Source organism: Molossus molossus, unplaced genomic scaffold, assembly GCF_014108415.1.
Source record: "Molossus molossus isolate mMolMol1 unplaced genomic scaffold, mMolMol1.p scaffold_m16_p_8, whole genome shotgun sequence".
NCBI classification, from domain to species: Eukaryota; Metazoa; Chordata; class Mammalia; order Chiroptera; family Molossidae; genus Molossus; species Molossus molossus.
Genome location: NW_023425402.1, coordinates 20,171,735 through 20,190,732, shown reverse-complemented (window position 1 = coordinate 20,190,732; position 18,998 = coordinate 20,171,735). Strand labels below are relative to the sequence as shown.

The window sequence follows — 18,998 nt, the reverse complement described above, 5'->3', positions numbered from 1 at the left end:
AATGAGCGTACACACCATCCCCCCAAATTTTCCCTCAGAAAATAGAACAGAAGTTATAGACAGCCTCAAAATGGGGCCCAACCTAAATAATAATACTTCAGCGAATCCATATATAAGTGTGTATATATGTATTTGTAATTTTATATAATTAAAAATAATGAGATAACAAATACTAATGTGTGTATATATGTACATCAAGCTACTATATTTAAGTTGGTATTTTTTTATTTTATTTTTTTCTTCAATTAACTCAGGGAAATAATTATGTGGTTTATTGGTTTTCTTGAGGGTTAAGTAATAGAACAAATGGCTATTTCATCACCTATGTCACTATATTACTATAAATCTTGGGGTTTGAGGGCATGTGACATTTTGGAGGAGGAAGGGAAGGGGAGGGGAGGGGAGGGGAGGGGAGGGAAGGGGAGGGGAGGAAAAGGTCACTGAAGAGCATTAAAGGGGAGATTGTTTTCATGTGCACACTCCCTGGTTTAATTTACAGAACTCCCCTGACAGCAAATGTGTTGGGCCATGGGAAGGGGAATTTGAGATCAATGACAAATCACATCATGCACACTATTCTGCATAAATCACTTAATCTGTTCTTCCAAAGTTTTCTTTAAAATGAGAGCCAAACCATTAGCCTTTTTTGCTTATCACTTAGCAGGATTGATTCAGAAATAAACTTGGCAGATTGTGAAGAAAAGGTGCCAACCAAATTTAATACGCTATATGTGTTAATATCCTAAGGCAACCTCTATCGAATAGAAGTAAAGGAGAGGGCATATTCACTCTGATTTTCCTGACTCCCAGTGACAACCATTCTTAGCCAAATAATCAGATGTTACAGAATATTTCTAAATCATGTGCATAACAGTACTGAGATCATACCTCTTTTCTAAAGGCAATAGAGAATTCAAATCTAATCCTTTTGTGTTTTTTATATTAGTTTCCTGTCACTACAATAACAAATCACTATAAACTTAGTGTCATAAAACAACACAAATGTATTATCATACAGTTCTGGGGGTCAGAGATCCAAAGGGTCTCACTGGGCTAAAAACAAGATTCAACAGGGAGAGTCCAGGGGAGAATCCATGCCTATTCCTTTACCTGCTTCTAGAGGTGGCCCTTATTCTTTGGTGTTGGTCCCTTCCTCGTTTTCAAAGTCAGCATTGGCTGATCAAGTCTTCCTCATGATTCGTTGCTGACATTGCCTCCTTCTTCCACCTTTACGTACCTTTGTGATTACATTGAACTCACATAGATAATCCAGGATAATCTTCCTATTTTAAAGTCAGCTGATCAACAATTAGAATTCCATCTGCTATCTTAATTCTCTTTTGTTACATAATGCAACATATTCAACAGTTCCAGGTATTAAGACAGTAAATTTATTTTTCTTCCAATCACAGTTCTGCCTTTCTCCCTCGATCCTAATGACTAACATATCTTGCTGGTTTCTTTTTGCAGAATATGCAAATATCTGTGAAGTGGTTTAAAAAATTTCTTATTACAAAACTTTATCTCAGGAGTTGACAACAATCTAAAATTATGTTACTTTTCTTTCCAGGGATAACAATGAAACCCTTCTTGTTGTTGGCTGCTGCTACTGGCTTTCTGCCTGTTTTGATTGTAAAAGTATTATGTCAGGTTTGTATATTTCATAATTATTTTCTGGAAAAAATAAGAGCTAACTCTGTAGCAGACCCCCTTTGTTACAGGCACTATGCTATGCCTATTACTCACCTGCTTCTCATCATAACCCTATTAGGTGAGTACTACTCTTAATCCTATATTACAGAGAAAGGTTAAGTCATGTAGGCAAGGTCAAACAACTATGATGTGTAAAAGCCTAAAATTAAATCTAAGTAGTTTAGTTCCATGGTCCTGTGCCTATTTTATTATAGTCCCTCTGGATAATTTTTAAAAAGCTGAGAATGGAGGGCAAGAATTACTTATTTATAATTTATCCATGTAATTTTCATGACTAAATGGGAAAAAAAATACAGTTCTGTTTACTCAGAAAAGGTAAGTATTCCATCAATATCCAACTGAGCTATCTGATTTGTAACTGTAACAAAATTTTAACACATCAAAATTAAATATAAAATGATCGCGTCAACAACAAGGAGAGGTGTAAGGAGCTATTAGCAATGGAGTGAATATATAAGGCCTGAATCTCACTACTTACTAAAAACAAGAACCTCAACAATCAGAAACAGGAACAAAAAACTCTATTGTATAATAATGAAGAAGTCCTAAACATGTTGTGTTCACCCACTAATATGTACCTCTAAATATTTCAATGATATAAAGAAAATATTTCATTTTTTAATGTTACCCAAGATATTTTTATTGTGAGCTAAAGTCAAGTGGTTTTGGTATAGAAAAATGATTTTTATATTTTCATATGCTAGATAAGTCAGATAAGTAAGACACTTAATATTATAGACAAAAGAAAACCCATATGCATTAGACTATTGAGGTGTTGGCTTAGATCATGTAACTCACACACTTTCCCCAAAGAGAAACCAGGGGGAGCTGTTTCCAAAACCCAAGAATCCTCCAGTAAGCTGGAATTAGAGTCTCAAAGACTTCTCCTTCCTTCCCTCTGATCTTCTGCCCATTTTCACTCCCCCAATGTGGAGGGAGGGTATTCACACATCACAGTAAGGAAAAGCTAAGCTGAAGCACACAGTGAGAAAGCTACATTTGCCTTTAAGACCTAGTTAATACTAAGCTGGTCTAGGCCACTTAAGTTCTGCAAGACAGCCTGGCCCAGGTTGCCATGTGAATGAAAGAATCAGTATCACAGATAAAAGTCCAGGTCAAAAAGGAGGTAGGTAGAACAAGAGCCTGATCCAATACTGACCAAGAATACAAAGGTAAAATATCAAAGGGTTGAAGGACTGATGAAACATCATGTCTCCAGTCCACAGGTGGATGATAATCATTGAAACATTTGCATGCAATTTTATAGACAGTTTGCTTAGAAAATTAAGGATTTAGGAATTTAAATGAAAATATGAATATAAGACAAATTGAGCTCCAAACACACAAATCCCAGTTAAAGTAAACAATAAGCTGTTTCTATCTGTCTCCAAAACAAACAAACAGAACCAGTGTTTGATACCTTCATTTTTTAAACTCCAGACAGAAAGCAAATAAACTGATCATCAGGCTCGAATGTATTTTAAACTTCAATGTTTGAGTTCACTGGGATACTAGACGTCTAATTGGACAGAAATACTTTTTTTTTTTTTACTGCAATTTAAAGTTTTACTGCAATATAAAGTTACTTATTCTGGTAAATGTTACAGAATAAGGACTTTGAATAAAAAGTATAGGAAGTTGCATTCAAGTAATTAGATTTGAACTTGTTGGAGGTAATTAGTGACTTCTCTGGTGATTAGGACATGGAAGGCCTCAGCTCTAAAGGGTAAATTAACGGGACTTAGTAGAGCAACTGAAAGGGCATACTAACAAAGGGACAGGTTTAGGCAAATATTCTGATGCAGTATGGAAACAAGCACATTGGAATAACTAAAATAAAATCACTGAGACTAAAGCAGAGTAAAGGAGGGGAGCATGTCTTAAAAAGAGGTGGAGAAGTCATCAAGGTCTTCATAGGCTAGTTCTTTCTAAGACATAAATTGTTGAAGACTTTTAACAGGAAAGTAACTTCATTGTGTCTGTATTTTAAAATGTTTACTGTGGTCGATCACTGGAGAATAAGCTCTGAAAGACTGATAGGGGAATGAGAGGGAGAAAGTAGAGCTATAGGGCAGGTGCTAATTCCCAGGCCAGCAGAAGGTCAGGCTGTAGCCACAGTCAGTCCAAGTGAAGGAAGAGAAGTATGATAGGTAGGAGAAAGGTGAAGAGAACGTGTCCCCCCTTACTCTATGAAAAAACTGTTTCAAACAGTGACAGATCAAAGGAGTTAGCTGCCAATAGATGAAATAGGATGAAGATATTTAAAGAATATATTGAATTTATAATTTGAGTTTGTTAGTGACTTGGGGCTGTTTGGGGCCTTGTAGAATGTTTAGCATAATCACTAACCTCCATCCACCACATGGCAGAGTGCTCTCCCTCATCCAGTCAAAACAACCAAAAATTTCTATAGACATTGTCCAATGCCTGATGGGAAAAGAGGGAAGTTGGGGAAAGGGTATATCACCCTTAGTATAAACCCACTGGCTAAATAGAATAAATGAGGAGAGGGTAAATGTAATACTATATTACTTAGAGAGGAGGAAATTATAGACAACCAGTGCTGGTGATCTTTCCAGGAACTTTGATAAAAAGGTAGGTAGAAAGCAAGAACAACGATTGAATGGGGAAGTGAGATAAATCAAGAGTTTTATTTATTTATTCCGAGATAACATCAGGCAACATCATCAAGAAGAAATGTCAATGGAAAAAATTAAGACAAAAAAAATGTTTGAAGATTTTTAATGAAGTAGTTTTTAATGGAGTTATTTGCTTTGTTTTTACTATTGGATTGTATGAGTCTCTGATATTTTTAGAAATTAACCTCTTATGAAATATATGGTTTGAAATATTTTCTCCCATTCTGTAAATTGCCTTTTCATTATAATGTTACCTTTGCTGTGCAGAAGCTTTTTTAGTTTTACTTAATCCCATTTGTCTGTTTTTGCTTTTATTTTCTGTGCTTGCTAAGACCAATAGAAACTTTTTACCTGTATTTTTGTCCAGGACTTTTATGATTTTAGGTCTTACATTTAAGCCTTTAATCCACTTTGAGTTGTTATTTATGTGTGGTGCAAACTAAAGGTCTGGTTTACTACTTTCACATGTGGATATCTGGTTTAAAATTTACCAAGAGGACAGATCTTATGTTCAGGGTTTCTACAACATACACAAAATAATAACAAGAATTATAATAAAGGGAGTGGAAAAAAACTTTAAGAGGTAGTGGATATGTTTATGGTCTTGAGGGTGGTGATGATTTCATGAATGTTTACTAATCTACAGACTGACAATCCCCAGAAGAGGAGGTGGTAGGGGAGAGATAAACCACAGAACTTATATGCATGTATGCATGAACAATGAATGTGGACAACAAAGCTGGGGACAGTGTAGGGAGGGGGAGTGGGGCATTAGTGGGGGGAAAAGGAGAAACATCTATAACAAAAGTAAGTAAATAATTAAAAATAAGAAAACATAAAAACTAAAGAAATAAAAAAAGAAAGAAATTGATGGTATTCTTATACACCAATTATGAACTCACAGGAAGAGAAAATAAAAAAAAATCCCATTTATTATTGTGGCATAAAAATTAAGATATCTAGGAATAAACTTAACCAATGAAGTAAAGGACCTCTTCACAGAAAACTACAGGACATTGAAAAAAAGAAATAGAGAAATATATAAAAAAAGTGGAAGCATATACCTTGTTCATGGATTAGAAGAATTAAAATCATTAAAATGTCCATATTACCCAAAGCAATCTATAGATTCAATGCAATACTCACCAAAATACCAACAACATATTTTACAGAACTAGAACAAATAATCCAAAAGTTTATATGAAACTAAAAAGACCCTGAATAGTCATAGCAATCTTGAAAAAGAAAAACAAAGTAGGAGGGATCACAATACCTGATATCAGGTTATACTACAAAGACACTGTAATCAAAACAGCCTGCTACTGGCACAAGAAAAGGCATATAGAATAATAGAACAGAACAGAGAACCCAGAGATTGACTCAAGATAATACGCTCAATTAACATTTGACAAAGGTGGCAAGAGCATAGAACACAATTAAAAAATGGGCAGAAGTCCTAAAGAGACACCTCTCCAAACAGGACATACAAATGGCTAAGAGACATTTGAAAAAATGTTCACCATCACTAATTATCAGAGAGCTGCAAATTAAAACAACAATGAGGTATCACCCCACACCTGTCAGAATGGCTGCCATCAAAAAAATCATCAAACAACAAGTGCTGGCGGAGGGTGTGGAGAAAAGGGGCTCTGGTACACTGCTGGTGGGAATGCAGAATGATGCAGCCACTATGGAAAACCCTATGGTATTACCTCAATAAGTTAAAAATTGAACTTCCATTTGACCCTCTTCTGGGAATATACCCTAAGAAGCCTGAAACACCAATCAGAAAGACTCTATGTACCTCTAAGTTCATAGCAGCACTATTTACAATAGCTAAGATCTGGAAACAGCACAAGTGTCCATCAATAGAAGAGTGGATAAAAAAGCTGTGGTACATATACACAATGGAAAACTATGCAGCTGTAAGAAAGAAAGATTCCTTATCCTTTGAGATGAAAAGGAGAGTATTGTGCTAAGTGAAACAATCGGATCAGAGAAAGACAAATATCACATGATCTCACTTATTTGTGGAATATAATGAACAACACACACTGTTAAATAAAATAGACCCAGAGACATAGAAGTAGGGTACAAACTAACAAACTTCAGAAGAGGGGTTAGAGGGAGGGAAGAGATAAACCACAGAACTTATAAGCATGTGTGCATAACCAACGGACATAGACAACAATACTGTGGACAGGGAAGGCGGGGATCGGGAGAAGGGTGTCAATGGAGGGGGAGGAGAAACATCTGTAACAAAAATAAATTAATAAAAAAAATTAAAAAAAATATATTGATAGTCCTGTGGTAGTTGAGGAATAAATAGATATCGCTCAAATCATACCTTTTATTTTTTTTAAGGATATGAAGTACATGTGATATATTTAGCCACTTTTTTAAGGATATGAAGTATGTGTGATATATTACAAATCCAGAAAAGAAGCTGCTCTTTATTGCAATTAATGATAACCTAAAATATTAAGGACATTTATTTTTCTTCTTAGTGAGTTTTAGATAAAAGGTAAATAGATTTATAAAAAGTCACAAGTTCTAGATTGTAGCTGATTTGAATCATATTTTATACTTACAGATGAAAATACTAATGTTTTCTCATATGAATAAGACACATATATAAAATCTGAGTTAAAGACACTTGAGTCTTTACATTCAATAGTGAATCTCTTACACGAGGTTGTCCCAGACACATACATTTAAAGAAGAATCAAGAGTAAATGTTTTATCTGGGAAGTAAAGAGATTGCTTGGAGGTGTGGTGGGGAATGAGCCAAGGAAGTCAAGTCAGTCAGTTAAGGAATACTACCAAGACATATCCTATTGAGGTTCATATTGCCCAATAACAACTGCTTCAACGTGGTCCAAAGTACCAAATATAAATTTCAAAAAACCCCATCGCAGATGATTGTACTATTCTGTAGACAACCAGCCCTGTAGAAACGGAAACTAATACATTGTGACAACAAATTTTAAAATGCTGTTTATCATTATTTATTCAATATAAACTATAAATTAAAATTGTGTATAGGTCTGTATATTGTGCATAGATTCCACTTAAATGAAATAAGACTAATTAATACTTTTCTGGTAACAGGAACCTCTAGATAGAGTTTCATATGAATCTGTCCGTACTGATCATTTAACTGTCCAAAGTGAAATTGTTAATTTACACAACGCCCTCAGGAGAAAAGTACAACCAACAGCCGGCAACATGCTGAAAATGGTAAGATTAATTAAACAGCAATAACAATGATGACAAGAATAGCAATGGCGTTTATTTAATTTTCATTACGTTCTATTTACTTTCAATATGCTAAAAATTGGTCTTCACAAGCAAACCTACGGCCTAGCAGAAAAAGAAACAGAGGCCCAGAGGAGGTAGGTAAATTTCCCCAAATCATACAGTTGATAAATGACAGGGCAGCAATTCAGACTCAGGCAGCCTGGCTTCACCCATAATGCACCCTAGGACAGTGCTCCTCAAACCTGAGTGTGCTGAAGATTCACCCGAAGAACTCGGCACAGCTCAGGTTCCTGGGCCCCACTCTCCAAGACCCTGCTGGGAGGTCTGGGCTGGAGACCACCCAAGTTCCCAGCTGACGCAGATGCTGCCAGTGTCATCAGTATAGCTAACTTCACTTAAGAACTCACTGAAGCCTTTCCTAGCTGTCTTCCCTGGGCAGCAACCCAGAGCTGAAGGCACTCTACTAAGAATCAAGAAGTCCAGATTCTAAGCCAAGAAAACAAATATTGACAAATCTATTTTCTGTTTGTATATTGTGTTAGGAGCTGGTTAAATAGAACCATTTGTTAAAGCCAGAATTCATAGCTTTGGTTCAATAACCACATATACTCACTTGTGACTTTAATCAGGGATGTATCACAGAAACCGAGTGTCTTATCAACATAAATCAGAGGTAAGGTCCTATAGGGCTTCCTTAAAGAGGTCTGCACAACAGACTCTATGTAATGAATATTATAGGTACTTTACAAAATAAGATAAACTGACTCTGAGATAGAAATAGCATGCAGGGTGTTTACTGGGGAACAATCTCCAGATTTGCACCTACCTATGGAGGGAGATAGAGAAGCAGCATTGGGTGTATGGAGGAGTCGGATTGTGATGCAGTCCCATCAGTGGCCTCAGCTAATCACATGGGAAACTTTACAACTAGGACAACCCTTCTGAGTTGTCCTGAGGTACAGGGAGGTGGCCTGGCATCTACAGTTCCCACATGCACTAACTATTGGATGTGGGCTTCCCAAGGAAGGGATTATGCTCATGGATAAGAACAACTGTAGAGAAGACAGGCAGTTGTAGAGATGTCTGTGGGCAGGACTCCCAGTTTAAGGGGAAATAAGTGCTTCAGTTCAGAAAGGGACTTGGGGAGTGCATGACAATATGTATATAAACAACCAGAGAATATACATACAGAAATTGGTAACAGATCCTGGCGTATAGTATTCGCTATAATTTTTTATATTGTTCATGATTTTATATGGAGATGTAATCACAGCCATCATTTATTTATTGAACATGTAGCATAAGATTTATCTTATCACAATCGTGTTGCATGAATTAAATTAAAATTTTTGAACAAACTATTGAGTATGAATTATGGGTTACATTTTACAGAGGAAGAAACTGAGCCTGGCCAATGTGGCTCAGGAGTTGAGCGTTGACCCATGCATAAAGAGGTCGCCGGTTCAATTCCCGGCACATGCCCAGGTTGTGGGCCCAAACCTCACTGGGGGGCACGCAGGAGGCAGCCAATAGATATTCTCTCTCATTGATGTTTCTATCTCTCTCCCTGTCCCTCTCCTTTCCTCTCTCTCTAAAATCAATAAAGGGAAAAAAAGAAACTGAGATTCCAAAAGATTAAATAATATGTACTAATAAGTGATTGAGGGATTACTAACCCTGCTATGTTTTACTGGAAGTATTTACTTAACCTCTTTATTACTTCTGAGAGAGAAGCTACACCTGAAGTTTCTTGCCAAATTTCTATTTTGTTAGTATAAAGGCCAAAACAATGTCTTACAAGTTTTGTCTTCCTCCTTCAACTAGATTATTTTAAATGATAAAATTATTTAAATTATCTTAAATTACTTAAATTTGGGATATTTCTAGCCTTGAATTCTTAAAACATTAAACTGGAGACTTATTACGGAGAGTCTGAGGTCATGTGTTTGGATTTTACTCTTCCACTGTAGAGTTGGGAAGAAGATGCTGCAGCAAATGCCAGAGAATTGTCCAAGTTCTGTGAGGAAGGCGAGAGCAATGCATTTCAGAGGCGAATTAAAAGTAGGTATATGACTATATGACTCATCTCTGTGCTCATAAGTTCTCAAAGATTGTTAAGTAACCTGGAAAAGGTAATTTAAGTCATTCTATCATAAATGACAGTGAATTGTGGCCCACTATACTGTTTCATTGTTATTATTATTATTTTTTAATTTGGATATTCAATGTTTCAAATTCCAGATTCTAATTATTAGAAGGAAAGAATCAAAACTCTCAGTGTTACAGAATAGTTGAGTAATACAGTGATGATTGTATGGACAACTGGATAGCTAGAAGATTTCCACTCTATGTAATTATTTCAGCTACCTACAGTATCACCATACCTTAACTTTGGAACATTAGAACAGTTGAGAAGCTATATGCAACTCTACTGAGCTTCCCAGAAGAACAATTGTAGATGCTCAAAAATTACTCCATCTCATGGCATATATAATAGGTGGATCATTGTTAGTTTCCAGGAAATCCAATACTACTCTCTACTAAAGTAGAAATTAATAATATTTATGAGATATTTGTTTATTATGAAATATTTCAAAAATACTAATAAAACCTCCATATTTATAGATTATTGGGCATCTTTGCCAAATGTTGTTGAGCAGTAAATGTGCAATGTGAGTCTTCCTTTTCCTAGAGAAATGCAGATCACTCCTGAATACTATGCTTTATTAAGAGCTCACATCACAAGTGGGATGATTGAATGAATAAATGTTTATTTTAAAGACCCTACACAAGTAATACCTCCATGTGGCTGTTTTCAAACCATGGTCCCTGTTACAACTCACAGTCTGGTCTGACTGATTTCACCCTTCTCCATCAGATTGGAGGTGACAGAGAATGAAATGTTGTTTGATTTGATTTCCAAGCTATGCACATCATCTCGGACTGTCAACTCACCAAACCTGAGCACCAGAAGTTTATTCATCAAAGAGAAAAAAATTGCTGGTAGAGATGCAATTGCGTTTGCTTCCTCTGATAAGACATTGCTTGGTACAATCATAGCAGGGGACTTCAACACCCATCGACAGCACTGGATAGATCCTCTAGACAAAAAATTAGCAAGGAAACAGAGACTCTAAATGAAGCACTAGACCAAATGGATTTAATAGATATCTACAAAGAATTACACCCCAAAACTACAGAATACACATTCTTCTCAAGTGCACATGGGACATTCTCAAAGATAGACCACATGATAGGACACAAACTAAATCTCTACAAGTTCAAGAAGATTGAAATCATATCAAGCATCTTCTCAGATCACAATGGCATGAAACTAGAAATCAATTGCAACAAGAACATGCAAAGACATTTCAACACATGGAGGCTAAATAGCATGTTATTAAACAATGAATGGGTCACCGAGGAGATCAAGGAAGAAATTAAAAACTTCCTGGAAACCAATGAAAATGAACACACAACACCACAAAATCTATGGGATGCAGCGAAAGCAGTTCTGAGAGGGAAGTTCATAGCACTCCAGGCCTACCTCAAAAAACAAGAAAAATTTCTAATTGACTGTCTAACCTCACAACTTAAAGAATTAGAAAGCAAACAAAAAGAAAACCCCAGAGCAAGTAGAAGGAAGGAAATAGTAAAGATCAGAGCAGAAATAAATGAAATAGAGACCAAAAAAACAATTCAAAGGATCAATGAAACAAAGAGCTGGTTTTTCGAAAAGATAAACAAGATTGATGGACCCTTAGCTAGACTCAACAAGAAACAAAGAGAGAGAATCCAAATACACAAAATCAGAAATGAAAGAGGAGAAGTAACAACCAACACCACGGAAATACAAAAGATCGCTAACAACTACTACGAACAACTATATGGCAATAAATTCGACAATCTAAGCGAAATAGACAAATTTCTAGAAACACAGGGTCTCCCAAAACTATTCCCAGAAGAGATAGAAAACTTGAACAGACCAATAACAACTAAGGAAATTGAAGAGGTAATCAAGACTCTCCCAGCAAACAAAAGCCCAGGCCCAGATGGCTTCACGGGGAAGTTTTACCGAACATTCAAAAAAGAACTAACACCCATTCTCCTCAAACTATTTCAAAAAATTCAAGAAGAAGGAAGACTTCCAAACACGTTCTATGAGGCCAGCATCATTCTAAGTCCAAAACCAGAAAAAGACACTACGAAGAAAGAAAACTACAGGCCAATATCCCTGATGAACATAGACGCCAAAATCCTGAACAAAATATTAGCAAATAGGATCCAAAAAAATTATTCACCATGACCAAGTGGGATCCATTCCAGGGATGCAAGGCTGGTACAATATTCGCAAATCAATAAACGTGATACACCACATAAACAAAATGAAGAATAAAAACCACATGATCATATCAATAGATACTGAAAAAGCATTTGACAAAATCCAGCATCCATTTCTGATAAAAATGCTCAGCAATGTAGGAATAGAGGGATTATATCTCGACATAATAAAGGCCATATATGAAAGACCTACAGCCAACATCATACTCAATGGACAGAAACTAAAAACATTTCCATTAAGAACAGGAACAAGACAGGGATGTCCACTTTCGCCACTCTTATTTAACATTGTACTGGAAGTCTTAGCCACAGCAATCAGACATGAAGAAAAAATAAAAGGGATCCAAATTGGAAAGGAGGAAGTGAAACTGTCATTATTTGCAGATGACATGATATTGTACATAGAAAACCCTAAAGACTCCATCAAAAATCTATTAGACTTAATAAATGAATTTGGCAAAGTAGCAGGATACAAAATTAACGTCAAGAAATCGACGGCATTCTTGTACACCAATGATGAACTCACAGAAAGAGAAACTGAAAAAACAATCCCATTTACCATCGCGCCAAAAAAATTACGATACCTAGGAATAAACTTAACCAAAGAAGTAAAGGACCTATTTGCAGAAAACTACAGGTCATTGAAAAAAGAAATAGAGGAAGATATAAAAAAGTGGAAGCACATACCCTGTTCATGGATTGGAAGAATTAACATAATTAAAATGTCCATACTACCCAAAGCAATCTATAGATTCAATGCAATCCCTATCAAAATACCAACGACATATTTCATAGAACTAGAACAAATACTTCAAAAGTTCATATGGAACCAAAAAAGACCCCAAATAGCCACAGCAATCTTGAAAAAGACCAACAAAGTAGGTGGGATCACAATACCAGATATCAGGTTATACTACAAAGCGACCGTAACCAAAACAGCCTGGTATTGGCACAAGAACAGGCATATAGACCAGTGGAACAGAACTGAAAACCCAGAAATGGACCCAAGGCAATACGCTCAATTAATATTTGACAAAGGTGGCAAGAGCATACAGTGGAGTAAAGACAGCCTCTTTAATAAATGGTGTTGGGAAAATTGGACAGCTACATGCAAAAAAAATGAAACTAGACCATCAACTTACACCATACACAAAAATAAACTCAAAATGAATAAAAGACTTAAATGTGACCCGTGAATCCATAAAAATTCTAGAAGAAAATGTAGGCAACAAAATTTCAGATATCATACGGAGCAGAATTTTCACTGATACATCACCTAAGGCAACAGAAATAAAGGAGAAAATGAACACATGGGACTACATTAAACTAAAAAGCTTCTGCACAGCAAAAGAAACAATCATCAAAATGGAAAGGCAACCCACTGTATGGGAGAACATCATTGCCAATGATGTATCAGATAAGGGGTTAATTTCCAATATATATAGAGTGCTCATACAACCCCATAAAAGGAAGACAAAGAACCCAATTAAAAAAATGGGCAGAGGAGCTGAATAGACACCTCTCCAAACAGGACATACAAATGGCCAAAAGACATATGAAGAAATGCTCAACATCACTGATCATCAGAGAGATGCAAATTAAAACAACAATGAGGTATCACCTCACACCTGTCAGAATGGCCGCCATCAACAAATCATCAAACAACAAGTGTTGGCGAGGGTGTGGAGAAAAGAGGACTCTAGTGCACTGCTGGTGGAAATGCAGACTGGTGCAGCCGCTATGGAAAACAATATGGTGCTACCTCAAAAAATTAAAAATTGAACTTCCATTTGACCCAGTGATTCCACTGCTGGGAATATACCCTAAGAAGCCTGAAACACCAATCAGGAAGAATATATGTACCCCCATGTTCATAGCAACACTATTTACAATAGCTAAGATCTGGAAACAGCCCAAGTGTCCACCAGTAGACGAATGGATCAAAAAGCTGTGGTACATATACACAATGGAGTACTATGCAGCAGTAAGAAAGAAAGATCTCTTATCCTTTGAGACGACATGGAGGAACCTGGAAAGTATTATCCTAAGTGAAAGAAGCCAAGCAGAAAAAGACAAATACCACATGATCTCACTTATATACGGAATATAATGAACATAACAGTCTGAGGAATACAGTAGACCCAGATACATGGAAGTAGGGCACAGACTGACATCCCTCAGAAGAGGGGATGGGGGGTGGGGTGTGGGAAGAGATAAACCACAGAACTTATATGCATGTATGCATGACCAATGGACATGGACAACTAAGCCGGGGACGGGGCGGAGGTGGGGTGGGGTGGGGGGTGCCAATGGGGTAAAAAGGTAAAATATCTGTAACAAAAAAATAAATAAAAATTCATAAACAAACAAACAAAAAAGACATTGCTTGGATGGCCAGTAAATCATTTATAAAGTAAAAACAAGAACACCATTCTTATAAAGCATTTTCAAAATTTTAGAATATGACTCAGCCCTTTTTCCTCCTTTCAGATACTTTTTGTGGAGAAAATACATATTTGACACCTTACCCTATCTCATGGTCACAAGTAATTGGATCCTGGTACAATGAGTCTAAACATTTTAAGTATGGCAAGTGGGCACCAGCACATCAAGAAAGAAGAGTTAGGAATTACACTCAGGTAACTTGTGAAATGAGAAATATACACATTGCTTAAGCAACCAGGACCATGTGAGAAAAATAGGTGACTGAGAACCAAGAGAAATCATTCTACCCACTTTTTGAAAACTTATACTCAAGTCACTGAGTTCCTCTTATCATTTTCAACACAAGGAAATATAATTCCCTTAATAGTTGGCTGAGAGAGGATGTTTCCTTCTTTACATATTTGATTTTCTGGGAAGTAAAAAAATCATAATATATCGATGTAATTTATAGATTATATTTGCAAAAAATGAAAATAATTGTACCATAATATAATTTATTTTTACTGTGGTAAAATACAGTGATACCTCAGTTCTCGAACGCCTTGACTTTCGACCAAATCGGTATTCGACCAGGAGATTCGAGAAACTTTTGTCTTGGAATCCGAACAAATATTTGGAACTCGAACTTCCGAGATGAGCCGAGTTGAGCCGAATGGCGTTCATTCGGCCCAGTGTGCCTTGCTTGCGTCATCAGTGTGAGTGCAGAGAGAGAGTCACGCTTTGTGGAGAGAGTCACGCTTTGTGGAGAGAGTCACGCTTTACACTGAATTTAACCCTTAGACATACTGTACACTTTTATTTCTTGTTGAGACTTATGTTTTTCTACATATTATATACAAATTAGGCCAGTAAATAGGCATTTTCTGGGGCTTGGAACGAATTAATCCAGTTTCCATTATTTCCTATTGGGTTTCATTGCTTCGGTTCTCGGACAATTTGGTTCTTGACCGTCCTCCTGGAACGAATTATGTTCGAGAACCGAGGTATCACTGTAATATGCATATGTATTATAAAAATTGTATTTTTTTACCATTTTTAAATTGTGTGCCATTAATGTTTACTGACATTAACTATATTCACATTGTTGTACAAATATCACCACCATCCATCTCCAGCACTTTTCATCTTCCCAAACGAAAACTTAGTACCCATAATACAAAAACTTTCTCTTTCTCCCTTTCCCCATTCTCTGGCAACCACCAGTCTACTTTCTGTCTCTTTGAATTTGACTACTTTCGATGACTGATATAGTTGAAATCATACAATACATATCTTTTTTATGTCTGCTTTATTTCACTTAGCATAATATCCTCAATCCATGTTCATATTGTAGCATGTGTTGAAATGTTACTCCTTTTTAAGGCTAAAACAATATTTTATTGTTTGTATATACCACCTGTTGTTTATCCATTCATCCATTAATATATAATTAGGTTGTTTCCCATTTTTGGCTATTGAGAATGATGTTGCTATAAACATCGGTGCACAAATATCAGTTCATATCTTGCTTTCAATTATTTTGGGTATATACCCACATGTAGAATTGTTGAATCATATGGTAATTCTATGTTTAATTAGTTGGAGAACTGGCATACGGTCTTCCACAGCATCTGTACAATTCTTATATTCCCAACAGCAATGAAATTTCAAATTTGTTCACATCCACACTGTGTTGGTCTGCTTGGGCTACCATTACACCATATCACAGGCTGGGTGGATTAAACAACATAAATTTATTTTCTCACAGTTCTAGAGGCTACAAGTCTGGGAACACCTGCAGAATAGTCAGTTTCTGTGAGAGCTCTCTCCATGGCTTATATACAGCCATCTTCTCGCTGTGTTGCACCATGGTTTTCTTTTGTGCACACCTGGAGGGGGAAAGGTGCACCCTGGTGCCGTTTTCAGGTCACTAATCCTATTATATCATGGCCCTAACTTTATGACCTTTATTTAACCTAAATTAATCCCTTAGAAACTTTTCCAAATAGACATACACTTCTGATTTATAGCTTCAGAATACAATTTATTTACTTTGTTACAGATATTTCTCCTTTTTCTCCCACTGATTCCCCCTCCCCCTCTCTACACACCCTGTCCCCACCTTTGTTGTCCATGTCCATTCTTCATACATACATGCATATAAGTTCTGTGGTTTATCTCTCCCCCTACCCCCTCTTCAGAAGATTGTCAGTCTGTACCCCACTTCCACGTCTCTGGGACTACCCCATTACTCAGACTGTTATGTTCATTATATTCCACAAATAAGTGAGATCATGTGATATTTGTCTTTCTCTGCTTGGCTTGTTTTGCTTAGGATAATACTTTCCAGGTCCCTCCATGTTGTCTCAAAGGATAAGAGATCTTTCTTTCTTACAGCTGCATAGTACTCCATTGTGTATATGTACCACAACTTTTTTATCCACTTTTATATTTATCCACTTTTTTAATTACTATGTGTCTTGGTGTGGGCCTGTTTGGGTTCTTCTTACTTGGGGCTCTCTGTGCTTCTTGAACTTGAATGCCTTCTTCCTTCACCAAGTTAGGAAAGTTTTCTGTCATTATTTCTTCAAATATATTCTCTAAACATTGCCCATTTTTTTCCTCTTTGGGGACTCCTATGATGCAAATGTTATTAAGTTTCCAGTTGTCCAACAGTTCTCTCAAGCTATCTTTCTGTTTTTTAATTATTTTTCCTTTTGTTTTTCTGATTAGTTCATTTTTTCTACCATGTCTTCTAATTCACTGATCTGGTCCTCAGCTTCCTCTACTCTGCTGTTTATTCCTTCCAATGTGGTCTTAATTTCTGCTATGTCATTCTTCATTTCCACTTGGTTGGTTTTCAGTGTTTCTATATCTTTACTCATGGTGCTGATGTCCTTTCTCATGCTGATGAGCTTTCTTAGGATCATGGCTCTGAACTCTACCTCTGATAATTTGCTTAGCTGCATTCCCCTGATCTTATCTTTGATAAAGTTCTCTTGCTCTTTTATTTGGGATTTGTTTCTTTGTCTCACCATTTTGGCTATCTCAGTGGGTTTTGGAGCCTGGCAAATTTTCCCTGTGGGTGTTGGTGTTCTGCTGTTTGTGGCTCCCTCTACTGGGTTTGGGTGGTCCTGGATGGGCCCATGTTAAACACCACTGTCAATTCTTACCTTCCTGGGTAGATTTGCAAGCCCAGTAAAGGTTCAGTTATTCTCTCGCTTTTTCCTGTTGGCTAGTAGTCTCAGTTACTCAGTGCCTTCGAATGTAACCCTGGTGCTCTGCCTAAGAGGATTTCCAGAGGGTGGGATAGATGCTGGTTGTTAATAGGCCTCAATTTTCATTTCTTTGCTTCACCTTGGAATGGCTAAATCTCTGAGGGAGGGGGAGCTGCTACTCTTCCCCACAGCTCAGGAAAGGGGTACACTGTCCACTGTCCTTTATGGCTGAAACTCAGCAAAAACTTTCAGTGCCCTCCAAATACTGGGTTTCCCCACAGAGTTCCAGCCCAGTCTGCCCTCCCTCTGCTGTAGCCCCCAGGTGAGTGGTGGTGGCTATTTTAGTGCTCTGTCCTGGTTCTCTGGACAGTGGAGCGGGCTTGGTCTTTATTCCCCAAGAGCACTGCTCACAGCTAAGACTGCTGCTGTCAGTGGGCTCCCAGCCCACCACCCTCTTGTGCCTCCACAGATCCTACCAGTATCCCTGGTTATATGGTCCTGTCCTGCTGCTTTTCAGTTGCTTTTTTTTTTAAGATTTGTCTTTATTTTAGTTGTAATTCCCATTTGGTCCTGGGAGATTGTCTGTATGGTTTCTATTCACTCCTCCTCCTTTTTCACATCCTCTATGCCTGTCTTGTGCACTGCTGTGTCGCACAGGCCTCAGCACCCCACAGGTCCCATGGGTAACTAGATCTGGCAGTCCCTGCTGGGTGGCACAGGACTCTCTGGTGCTTCAGCACAGCACAGGTCCCGAGGGTAACTGGATATCACAGTCCCTGCTGGGTTTCACAGGCCTCTCTGGTGCCCCAGCTCTCTGCAGTTCCCGCGGGCGGGCAGCTGGATCGCACCAGTCTCTCTTGGGCTTGGGCTTCCCACTATACTTGTGAGCTACTGGACAGCACAGGCCTCTGTGGAGCCCCAGGTCCCGCTGCTAGTGGCTGGGGAGTGCTGCTGCCTTGTGGGGCTCAACTCCTGCTCAGCTTTTGCTGTTATTTTGGGCATGGGTCTCTGCTGCTGGTCTGTGCTTCTGTTGCCTGGGAATGGATTTCTGCTCCCCAGCCTCTGTTGCTGGGGGTATATCTGGACTCTGATTGGGCTGCTACTATGGTGGATGGTGTTGGGCTCGGGCTGTCCAAGGCTTCTGCTCCTGGCACCTTGGGATCTCTACTACTGTGCACTGGTCTGTGTTGACACAGAGTGTCCACTGGTCCGATGGTACCAGGTGTGCTGGTGGGCTCAGGTTGCTGGGGCCCAGCAGCTCCTACTGCCTCCTCCCAGGGAAGATCCAGGATCTTCCAAAATGGTGGGACTTCCCCATGGGGCAGGGAGAAGAGCCCGAAGGGCTGCTTACTGTGGTAGCCGCGGCTCCTGTCCACAGCACAGGAACCTTCTGCTCTGAGTC

At 37.9% G+C, this 18,998-nt stretch overlaps 1 protein-coding gene across 1 annotated transcript in view; it reads left to right on the top strand.

The window, feature by feature from the left end:
- The window catches only part of LOC118621396 (cysteine-rich secretory protein 1-like), a 74,159-nt gene that overhangs the window by 39,543 nt on the left and 15,618 nt on the right, over positions 1 to 18,998 (top strand). The window contains exons 3-5 of the mRNA XM_036248708.1: positions 7,464 to 7,592; positions 9,584 to 9,674; positions 14,445 to 14,593. Of these exons, the coding sequence (XP_036104601.1) occupies positions 7,464 to 7,592; positions 9,584 to 9,674; positions 14,445 to 14,593 (369 nt within the window). The remainder of the gene's footprint in view (positions 1 to 7,463; positions 7,593 to 9,583; positions 9,675 to 14,444; positions 14,594 to 18,998) is intronic.